Here is a 12,110-nt window from a genome sequence, read left to right as displayed (position 1 = left end):
AACCTCTCAGGATATCCAGTGAACACTCGCCAAAGCTTCAGATCCGGAGCCACAGTTACCTGAGGGCAGTGAGCGAAGTCTCAATCAACAGGAGCTTGGACAGCCTGGACCCTGCAGGGCTGCTGACATCCCCCAAGTTCCGCTCACGCAATGAGAGCTACATGAGAGCCATGAGTACCATCAGTCAGGTGGGTGCATGCATCCAGGGCATCACTCTCACCAAACTAAGTAGAAAGTCTGTTTTGGTTAAAATAGACTCAAGCTATTGCATGCTACATGCTTTCAAAACATTTATTTTCTTTTTTTAATATTTTCACGCAGTTTTGTTTGTGAGAATGCAACATTTGCTAATGCCATAGCCTTCCTTTTGCAAAAGGATAAGTGGAACAATATGCAGTTTGTTTGAAGCAGAAGCAGTCTGATCTTTTATTTACCTTTTCCAAAAGCAGGTGCTCATTAGCAGTGTCTTTATACATGTGTCTTAAGGATCTGGTCTGAAATCAAATTCTCTAAACATCCCTCAAAAAGTCATATAGAAGCTGATTGTAATGCTGAAGGAAAATGAATTCCACAGTATTTTGTGTTTTACAATTCTTACAAGAATATTACTATATTTTCAAAGCTTTTGTTATCCTGTTGTATACATCTTAACCCTGAATGCCTCTAAACTTTTCACCTTCATAGTACAAATATCACAGAATATATTAAGTGCAGAGGTCTGCTTATCTTATTGACCAGAAGTTCTGTAAGACTCTTCTGTGTTCATTCTAATCTAGAAGAACAGGAAGTCCCACTTATTCAGTTTATGAATTTTTACATCATAAAGTAGTCTCTCCTTGCCTACAGTATGCTTGTGCAGTTAATTTGGCCAGGGACAAATCTGAAAGAAGTGCAAAAGTGCCAGCATTTCACAAGGCAGTGGGCCAGTAGTTCATCTGCTAAATCCTGTAGCTCCTTGGTGTGACTTTTGGCTTGTTTGCTTAAGCGCATCATTCAGATCAATCTCTTGGATAAAATAACTTTGTTAAGCCGGTCAAGAAGCATAGCAGACAGGATTTGTGATGCTGTGATTCCCTTTAACATTGGAATGTCAGATTACCAAATGTCAAAAAAAAGCAAGTGATGTTATTGATAGTAAGACTTCAGCTGTAACAAATGTATGAGCCATTCAATATGAATTTGTAGTTTGAGTTTCTGTGATATTTTATCTTTGGACATTGTAGCTTGAGGTTATTCACCTGTGTATAATATAATGAAGCACTTTGCATAAGGGTTGATGCTCTAGCAGAAGGGTTAGGATGTATCTAAGAGAAGCAGCATGGGAATGAAAGCCTCAGAGGAAACTATGTGAACATTAGGTTAGCTTTCTTATTTAGCTGGACACAAAGCTCTTAGACAAAGCTGCCTGTCAAAGAATTAGTGCCATTTGTCAGTATGAATAAGAAAATATTTTTTAAAGTCTTAATTCAGAAATGTTTATGCAGGGATATCACTGTCCTCCACCATTTTCTATATCATGTACTCTCTGTGATCTTTCCATACTATTTTAAGCAACTTCCCAGTGATAAAATAATATGTTCTACTTTTTAAGATTTCCTTTTTCGTTTATGTGTACAAATTACTTGGCATAATGCTTTCCTTATTAAGAGCCATCCTATTTTTTTTCTTTCACTCTAAGTCTTACCTTCTAGAATGTTGGTTTTCTGCATGCCTGAAAAACAGCAAAACCCTTAAGTGATGTTTTTTGTGTGTGTATTTCCTACAGTGATAATCATTATGCTTTAATGCCAAGCTCAGGACTCAGTTATGAGTTTAGAAATATAAGCATCCATTCATATATAAGCACCGATAAGTGATTTTCAGGTTCGCAAGATCTGCAGCAAAGCTGCATACCTTTAACTGTTCTTGAACTTGTGTGGAGTGGAAGTCTTTGTCACCACCTAGTGTATGCTCCACAAAGGGTCTAAAGTTTCCCTGGCACATTTCAGCTCTCAAAGGAGTCAGCCAGAATATGTAGTTAAACAAAGATTTCCTCCCTGCAGCAAAGCTCCTTCCCATACCAGCCTCCTCTTTCCCACTGTTTATTACTGTGTCTGCACTTAAGCTTCCAGCCCCTCAGCTCTGTCACTGTCACTGCCTTTGGCTTGCATTGATTGTCCCAAGGTTAAGCTGACCTTTATTTTTTTCAACCATCAAAGAAAGTGTGATTTTTGTTTTTCAGTGTAATGGTCGTAATTGTCAGAGCTTCATCTTCCTGAGCTGAGGAAAGCCAGGCACTTTTATGGAGACACAGCTTCCCACTGGTCTTGGCTGGAATCGAGGGCTGAAATAAAAATCTCTGCATAAAACCTCTACTTTTCGCATGCTGAACCTGATTATCTTTGCCCACAGGTGAGTGAGATGGAGGTGAACGGTCAGTTTGAGTCCGTCTGCGAATCAGTGTTCAGTGAGCTTGAGTCTCAGGCAGTGGAGGCCCTGGACCTGCCAATGCCGGGCTGCTTCCGTATGAGGAGCCACAGCTATGTAAGAGCCATTGAGAAGGGCTGCTCCCAAGATGATGAGTGCATATCACTGCGGTCGTCTTCTCCCCCGCGAACAACCACTACAGTGAGGACCATCCAGAGCAGTACTGGTGAGTAACAAGATGGGAAATGCACAGGGGTGACAAAAATGAAGGTACCTTTCTGTGCAGCTCCGTCAGCTCAGCCATCAGATCTCTTCCAGACCCAAACCCTTGAGTCCATTTCAGCAGGGAGCTGGACTGAGTAATCAGCTTGAAACTAGACACTGACCCAGACTGATGCAGTTGTGTTGTTTACTGTGTCCAAGCTAATTTATTCTGTGCTCAGGGCACACAGAAGGGAAGTCCAAGGTCGTATCTCCTCCTGCTCTCATCCCCAGAAGAGCAATTGCAATTTAGCGAGGCTGAGTAAGAAGGCTGTGGGCTAGCAGCTCTGCTGGCTTTCACCAGCAAAGGAGGGTTCCTCAGCTGAATTTTGGTTTGAGAGATGTTGTGCCTTCTGTAAGTTGGAAGTTACTGGATGTACTGATTAGCAGCTGGTACAACTCTTCAGCTGTATTATAGGGTTGGGAATGAAGGAGAAGTCTGCAAGACAAAACATGCATGTTCACACCTTGTTGTTACTCCTTCTACAGCAAAAATGACTCAAGGAGAGGTTTGGATCTAAATATGAGAGATACAAGCACTTCTCAGGGTTGCTTTTCTTTTGGAAATAACCACGATGAATTCCAGATACTGATGACAGAATTAGTGCTTTGTGGGAAAGAAATGCAAGTTAGAAACCAAAATCCTAATCCATCTCTTGTATTCAGAACAGCAAGAGGCAGGAACCATTGCATGCATGTGCTCTTTGTCAGAGAATAAGGGACGGCATCTTTCTTCCAGCTCCTCTGCTTTACACAAACTTCATTTACTATTCATGTACTCTTCGTATTTATAACTAATATTTACTGTTACAGTTTTTCACTGTGCCCACTATCTCTCTTCCAGGTTCTGTAGCTTCTGTTTTCGGTATTCTCAACTTTTGTTTTTTTATCTCCTGTCTTCCAGCGGCAGTTTTTTGTACATTGCAGGTTCCTAATCTCTCATTCAAGTCTTTTTTATAAAGCCTCTTGTCAATTGGTTTATGTCATCAAAGGATGCCTTCAATCCTTTTAACCAAAAATGTTCAGCTTAATTCATGATTTTTCTAAAAGTAACAAGTCTAAGTACTGTTGGAAATACATTGGCAATACATGACAGGCATCAAAGCATTCTTAACAAATGCCTCAGAGGAGTTCTCGTCTAATTCACTCACCATTAAGAAATAGCGTTTGTCTGACAAAATTTCTTCTGCAAAGTAGTGCTTGCATGCATGAAGGGTTTGCACCACACTACAAAGACAGGATTTACATAGGGTGTGTGTTACTTCATTGCAGGGCTTTAGCTTGTGTCGAATGTTTTGAGGCAAAAGCTGAAGGATGGGGATTTTTGAGTATTTCTATCTGTGGATCATCATGGCCATCTCTTCATTTATTTGTGAATAATTTTATTAGTTTTGGGTTTTTTTTTTAATAAAATAGCTGTTCATTAATCCGTGAGACAATAACTTCAACCTTTATTTAAGAGTTTGTTTCTGTCACTTAGAATAACAGTACTCCTGTTTGGGGATGCATGGGGGGTATAAAAGGGGTGTGTAAGTGGAGAAGGGGGCTGTATGCACCAACCACATGTACTTGGAAAACCCATAAGAGGAAAATATTTCTTGTAAATTGTCTCTGGTTCTTGCTGCTGTTTTGTAACACAATTACAGAGTTCTGATCTCTTCTCTGGGTAGCTGGCTTTATTAAAAAATCTTAGGAACAAGGCTTTGTTATTGAAAAATGTAATCCACTGGGTCTATCTCACGTTACTGCTTCTGTAGACAGCCCCTTCAAACCCAGAGAGATAAGTGATTTGCAGCTCTCTCCTTGGACATCCATTGAGGCATTAAGAGACTGCTGCAGATACATTTTCTGCTGTGGGAGTTTTACTGAGTTATGTTTCTCATTTTTTTAATTCTTGGACTCCCAAAGGTCCATGCTTTGTGTTGGTATTTCAGACATCTTTTCTTTTATTACCTTACTTACATTCCTTCATCCATTTAATGATAATCCTAGTGCTGAATTAACTCCATCCGAAAACATCTGTATTGACTACCTTGCTGTTGCCTTGACTGGGAAAGCAATCCTAGGAAAGACTTCTTTGATTTCTAATAATACTGGCCTCAATAAAATAACATGTATTAATAAAATATGGCAGTGAGGCAGATACAAAGAAAGAAGGAAGAGAACTGTCTTACCTCTACTAAGGTGATGTTTCAGATGCTTTTGTGGGAGACATAGGGGATAACTATGATCTAAAGTATGGATTTAACATCCCCTAATGAGAGAGCTGTCCTTCTGCTCCATAAACACCTCTGCCTGTTCAGCTGAGGGAGGTTTCTTTCATCAGCAATAGATCTTTCCTCAGGGACTTGACTTCTCATTCACTAATGCTCAAAGCTGTGATCATACACTAATAGTGGGAATTTGTTTGACTGCTGATAGTACAAGAAAATGCCAGCATGATGGCAACTGAAGAGAAAAAATGCCATCTGCATTCAAAACTATTCCTCCAAAGAAATGGCCCACAGACTTCCAGGGCATCTGAATAAAAATATTGAAATAAATGTATGCTACAGTGGTAGCTGCCTTAGGTTCTAGTTTCCTTTTACCACATAGGTTCTAAAATTATTGGCACACCATCTTTTGGGTTCCTGGTCACCTCTGTGGCCTGCTCTGATCTTCATGCAGCTGCAGCAGCATGGTGAGGTGACTGCACCTGGCTTCTGCGTGCATCTGGGAAGAGAGTACTTCATTCATAAGGCAGTCTTGTAGGCTAGGTATTGTTTTATTCTTGGTTTTAAGAGAAGGACTATGAAATGAGAAGAGAAAATGTGAGTTTACCGTTTAATGTGGTGGTAGAAATGCCTGGGAAAGAAGTGCCCCATCACAGCATTACCATGCTGGAGGGCTAGGAAGTTGAAGAGGTCCAGCCACCCCAGCTGGCCTCAGAGCTGGGCTGTGCAGGCTGAAAGCTCCCGCAGCTCCAGGGTGCTAGCATATGTTGTGCAGCATAGCCTGCACTAAGTTACTACCCATATCATTTGGGCTCTTCAGAGGAGCTTAATGAGGTGTGAATTAGTACATAATTTGATCCCTGGTTGTTTGCAGATGCCACCATTGTAGCTGAAACTCTTTGGCCAGCAGATTCAGACACTAAACAGGCAACATTTTATGAATTTAAAATGCTTTTAAATCATTTCAGTATGCCTAAAGAATATAGTGATTAAGAAACAATAACATTTTAAGGTAGTCTAAAGAATATCTCCTGTCTGACTTGTACAATGTAGGAAAACCTTGTATATCCTGTTTCTAAAGCATGCCTGTGCAGCCATGCACTCTCCTTTGCAGCATAGATAAATCATGTGGTGTTGTGAGGGCTCAAGCATTAGCATATGTGGATGCAAATACATGATTAAGACTGGATATGTTTACATTGAAAATGTCACCTCTGTAGCTGAGCTCAAGCAATAATATCAGGAAATAATCTGCATGGATTGCATTAGGCATTTTTCAATATCTAACTTACGTACACTTAGATAAACAGAAATATCAGAATTATCTGCAGCAATGCCATCTGGTGATTCCCAGTAATATTACACTTCATATTAAAAGCAAAGCAAACAAAAATCCCAAGGAAATCATGCTGTGCAGCCAGCAGGTTAGAGAAGGACTGAGAGTTATCGCAGTTTATGCTAATTATGGGGCTTCAGCTGAGCAAGCTGTTCTCCTTCCGTTCTCTGGAACATCTGACCAAGAGGGGTCAGGTACTTTGTGGAAAATCTCTAAGGGGCTGCCTCGCCAATTGGGGAAAAAAAAGCAAATGGCATTAAAAATAGACTTGTGCCAGGTGGAATTCAAGAATAAAATCAAAGCCTGTGGAGAAGGATGCTGGAACTGACTGTACCCCAGCTGTGTCCAAGCTCTTTGGGATTCTTCAGGACTGTCCTTTCAAAGACCGTTCTGTCCAAAAAGAAACAAGGAATGAGGATTTCAAATTTGGTTTCCAAATGAAGCCAGGGTTGTTTTCTGGATTTGTACCAAAAATGAAAGTATCTCTGCAGAAAGCTTGAAGAAATACAGTGAAATTAAGACCTTCTGCAGATGCTGAACCTAAAAATAGATTTGGAGTGTTAGAAAACTGTTTGACAAAGAATTTATACGGTTCATTTCCTCTGTTTCCCTGAGTAATCCTGACATGCAGTGTGCCTTTGGATCCACTATCAGATTGCTTAAACCAGCACTTAAGAATGTTTTCCTTTACTAATGAGGAGCTGACCTTGGAGGAGAACACTGTTTCTAATTTCAGAGGCATCTGACTGTAGCTTGAGCAAGTTTCATCTTCTCTATCCCAAAAGTTGGCTTTATGAATTTTAAGATCCACATCACCTGTGCACATACATGCACGCACACATACACACAAAATGTTTTTGAAGCTGGTGGAGGTTTTTAATGAGAAAAACTGAGACCACAGCTCGTGCTGAAAAATTTCTAACTGACTTGAAGCATGATGCTGGCACTCATGGAAACTGTTCTGATGAAAATTGCCTGAGACAGGGGCAGGGTTGAGATATGAGAGTCAGCCCTGGAAATGTTAGCTGTACTCAACACTTGGCAGGTTGGTTTGTGTGCTGTGTAATTTTATGCTGAGATAAAATTCAGTTCAGTTAGGAACTGAAATAAGTCTGATAAATTCTGTTTTACCTTTTGGGCATACAGAACTCTGTGACCTGGAAGATGGGATTACTGGAATAAATATTATATGGGTCCCTACTTGAGAAATGCTTGGTAGTTACAGCTGTTTGCCATTTAAGCAGTGTCAGGCATTGGGATGTACTATACCAATTTTTCAACTTCCTTCCTCATTTTGGCTCTTTTCTCTGACTATAAATACTGAATTTAATCTTTAAAACTCTTAAGTTGCTTGGACTTGTGTTGAGACATTCCCAGGACTTAGAAAGACAGCCTTAAGCATTTAAAACTGTGATCTTAAAATGTCACGAAGGACTGTGGTGGTCTTACTTTGTGGACATCTCCAGAAGCAAAAGACAATTCTACTTTTGTTCAGATAACACCCGTGTGGTTGACTTCTCCATTTGTCCTTGTATATCTCCAAAGATAAAAGTTGCACAGTGTTTCCAGGCTGCCTCTTCCAGCACTGAACTACATTGCAGTGTGAATTTTTTTTTCTTAAAAATAACTAGAATTTCCCTTGTGCAACTTGTGCCCATTATCTCCTGTCCATTTTTAGTGCATATCTGACAAATGCATGATTCAGCCTTCTCCATAACCACTCATCCAGAGCCTCCAGACTGACAAATCCACCTTTCAACCTGTATGGGTACATCATGCTCCAGACCTCCTACCTCTGTCAATGTCCTCTTTGTGCTGGGACTCTTGTACTGAGAGTGCCATACCGGGCACAGACCACAGATGTGCTCTCACCAGCACTCAGCCTCCCTCAGACTGCAGGCTGTGCTTTGGCCAAGATTGCACATCAGATATCCTTTGCACAAGGATATAATGCTGATCGTCCTTCAGCCTGCTGTGCTGTGGGACCCTGCCAGCTTTTTCTGATGCTGGGAATAGAACAGCCATCAGACTTGTAGGTTTGACAGTGTCCACTGAAGCAGAAAAAAGCATGGTGTTTTTTTTTTCAAAAGAAGGAGATATTTAAGAGAAATCTGTCATTCGATCAAAAGAACTTTTAAGGAGGAAGCCTATTGGCAGCACAAATAGAGGAAGATGCAGTGATTAGTTACATGAAATGTTTCGTTATTTATTAGTATTGTTTTAACAATTGTACCAAGATGAAAAATACTTTGGATATCCTTTGCATATTTCTGAGTGGAATGTGCCTAAATATAGTGCCTAAGTATATTCTGCAACTTATCAGTATTTCTTGATTATGTTGCATACACAAAATTGATAATCATTTCACGTCATTTCAACCTTTTACTCAGCAATGGTGAGGGCACACCTCAAGAACTGTGTTCGTTTTTGGGCCCCTCACTGCAAGAAAGACATCATGGCTCTGGAGTGTGTTCGGAGAAGGGCAACAAAGCTGTGACAGTTCTGGAGCACAAGACTTACAGGGAGCGGCTGAGGGAACTGGGATTGTTCTATCTGGAGAGGAGGAGGTTCAGAGGAGGCCTTGTTGCTCTCTACAACTCCCTCAAAGGATGTTGTAGTGAGGTTGGGGGTTGGCCTCTTCTCCTGGGTAAGGGCAGTAGGACAAAAGTTAATGGCTTTAAGTTGCACTAGGGGAGGTTGCGGTTGGATATGAGGAAACATTTCTTCTCAGAAAGAATGATTGGACACTGGAACAGGCTGCCCAGGGAGGTGGTGGAGTCACCATCCCTGAAGATCTTCAAAAAACATTATAAATGTGGCACTGAAGGACTTGGATTGGTGGACAGCATTGGTGGTAAATGGATGGATTGACTAGATGATCTTAGTGGTCTTTTCCAACCTTAATGATATGATGACATGACTCAATTTGCATTGTTCTCCCTTGTATGAATGGATGAATAAGGGTAAGGATGATTGAATAAGGGTTTGAGTTCTTCATGGGTGTTATAAGGTGTATGACTATCTGGGTTGTCATAGAAGGGTCCAGAGGCCCAGTTAGATGGAGACTTCTGTTGAATGACTCCAGAGAGACAATTCTGTCCCACCATATTGCCCCTCACTACTACTGGTATGTAGATGCTATAGGCACCTGACCTGGAGCCAGCAGCCATGCTCATCCCAGTATATTGAAGTGTCTGAGCGTTCACAAAACATACCGAAAGGTATAACAAGTCATATAGTAATTTGAAAGTTGCTGTGTTGTCTAAGTAACCCATGTCTAAAATCTCATTAACTGAGACTTTTTTTTAAACCTATAAACAAACATGAAACCTTAATGACTTTGCCACAATCTGAAAAGCAGTGGTTAAATCAACTGTCTCTCCTTGTTTCTGCCAGACTTGTTTGTCCTGTGTTGAGAAGCCTGGGCTGGCTGAATGTCTCCCTCTACATCTCTATCACCAGGAAACTCAGGTGCTGGGCCATATTGATGTGACTTCATGGCACGTGGTTCTAGCAGTAGATCTCATTGGTGGCCTCGTGTTCTGGGGAATAATGTTTTCTGACTTGCAAGCAGGAGTAGGGTATATGAAATATGTCTGGAATTACATATGTCTTTGAAGTATGCCTGGAATTACATTGCAAGGAAGCAGATTTCCCACAGCAGCATTGACTTATAATTACACATAATAGGTAAAATGTGGAGCAGAATATAAAATAAACCCACAGTCTGTTTCCACTTAAAGATAATATAACCTTTATCCAAAGTGCTGTGCTTGGAGGGCTGGTCATCACTCCAAAACAACAGAACCCTGAGCATTAGATGTACGTTGTCCTGTAGCTGAGATGTCAATAACTAATGAAGGGCAAATCATTGAGTTGTCACTTAACAGAGCAACAAAGATGTGAATCTTTTCTTTGTTTTGAATTATTTTAAGTGCAGTGTTTTTGTGACGGTGGTGACAGAAATGAGATGGATTAGTAATCTGAAGACATGACCCAATTTATATAATGCAATCACATTTTCAGTAATAATTAGTCTATTTTAGGAAAATAATACGAATGTGATTGGTTTTAACTGCTGTTCTTTAGGAAAGCAAGACTTAGGCCTCTTTCCTGAAGGGGCTATGCTTAATTAATCCATCTAAAAAATCAGAAGCTCTGAAGTGTGTGCAGAGATGTAATGAACTCTTTTGTGCTGGTACACTGTTCTTACTGCACTGCTTTGTACAATGCTCAATTTCAAAGCACTACTCAGATGCTCAATTTGGAAAGCACCTGATGTTATCTTGCAGACACGGACAGTCCAGCTGCCATTACAGCCTAACAGTCCCTTTTATCAAAGGCAGCTGTAGGCAGATGCAGGTAATCTGTTCTAATGCTGCAATCTTTGTCTGGCCTCCAGCAGAGAAGAATAGGTGTGTTGATCTTTGGAAATTGTTCTCTCTTACTGAATTTGGCTGTGGTCAGATGGGAGAGCACTAAATTGCATTCCACTCAAAATGCAGTAAGCCATCTGAGCAGAACAATTCTTAGTGCTCTGATCAAGGAGTTGAGCTGAACTGTCAGAGGAGAGGGAAAAAAAAAGCAACTATAAATAATATTAGAAAATCCTCTGCTGTGACAGACCTCTTACTTGTTCTACTGAAAAAGACACCTATTCTTCATCTCTGTACATTCAAGACAATGATAACTTGATTTTTTATATTTTTTTTCTGTAATGACTTCAAATAAATTCTGTGCTTAGCGAAAGTAAAGTGTAGACTACATCCCTCTGGGAAGGCTTAGATGGAAGTTAGAATGCTGTAATAGCATAACAAAATAAAGACTGGCAGGCTTTTTGTTTAAACAAAGCAGGCTATTTCTGCTTTGGAATTCCTTGCTCCTGCTTGCCTTTGCTAAACCCTCTTTGCACAGGGTGTTACCTGTAATCCTGAATTTTGCTAAGAGTGAAATACAGTTAAGCACATTTGTGGGTGAAATAAAGCTATGGTTTTAGCAAATCAAAAATACACAAACTGCAGTATATTCAAACCCATCCAGGAATGACTAGCCCCAATCTGATTGCCTCAGGAATTCTAGAGAGAATCTGCAGCTTTCCATTTTGTGTACAGTGTATTTTACACATAAGTGAAAGAATTAATGTTTGCTCCATCCCACAGTCATACACTGTCTTATCTCACATAGTTCTCTGAATTCTGACATGATTTCTATCATTTGCCCCTTCAAATAAACATGAAAACACAGAGGAAGAAGCTATTCAGAGTGAAGAAGGTAGAGTTAGGGAAAGTATTGAATCTGTGTCGGAAGCTCTGATAATACCTTTTGCAAGGTTGCATGCCCTCATTTAGGTGAAGCCCATTATCTTGATGTTTAATTCCAAGGGAGCTGCCTTTGTCTTTATTCACATCTCTTTGTACCAGCTCTTTCTTTCTTTGAGACACTGCTACAGAAAAGCTAGAGCATGTTAAAAGTGATGTTAATGCAGAGCTAATACTTGTTCTCTGTTCAGAAAAAGGAGAACAAATAAGGACAAGAAATTAGTTAAGATTTCCAACATTCTCCTTTCCCAAACCTTCCTCTCGGACTTCATCCACAGCTGAAGAACCAAGTTGCATTAGCATAAAGTATAGAGCATCATTCAGTGTAAGAGAATGGTTGTGTTTAAACTCGCTTCAGCTACCTGTGGGCCATTGACATCTGTTTGGGTGCAGCATACTTCCACATATCAGACCTGGCATTGTAAATCAAAATGCCCTCAACTCATCTGATTTACTTCCCCAGCCATTCCCTTTTCTGGACTTCACGTATGTATGCAGCAGTCCTGAAAGCCTTTTGCTGTTTCTGTCAAAGCTTGCTGAGAATGAAAATTTGTGTCTCTTTTATGATCAGTGTCT

At 40.4% G+C, this 12,110-nt stretch overlaps 1 protein-coding gene across 6 annotated transcripts in view; it reads left to right on the top strand.

Moving 5' to 3' along the window:
• DLGAP1 (DLG associated protein 1) overlaps nt 1-12,110 on the top strand; it is a 377,818-nt gene that overhangs the window by 281,237 nt on the left and 84,471 nt on the right. For all 6 annotated transcript variants that reach the window (XM_048939383.1, XM_048939382.1, XM_048939380.1 and 3 more), the window contains 2 exons: nt 11-188; nt 2,392-2,632. In XM_048939383.1, the coding sequence (XP_048795340.1) occupies nt 11-188; nt 2,392-2,632 (419 nt within the window). The remainder of the gene's footprint in view (nt 1-10; nt 189-2,391; nt 2,633-12,110) is intronic.

The sequence above is a fragment of the Lagopus muta genome, chromosome 3 (assembly GCF_023343835.1).
Source record: "Lagopus muta isolate bLagMut1 chromosome 3, bLagMut1 primary, whole genome shotgun sequence".
Lineage (NCBI taxonomy): Eukaryota > Metazoa > Chordata > Aves > Galliformes > Phasianidae > Lagopus > Lagopus muta.
This window is presented reverse-complemented; position numbering and strand designations above follow the sequence as displayed.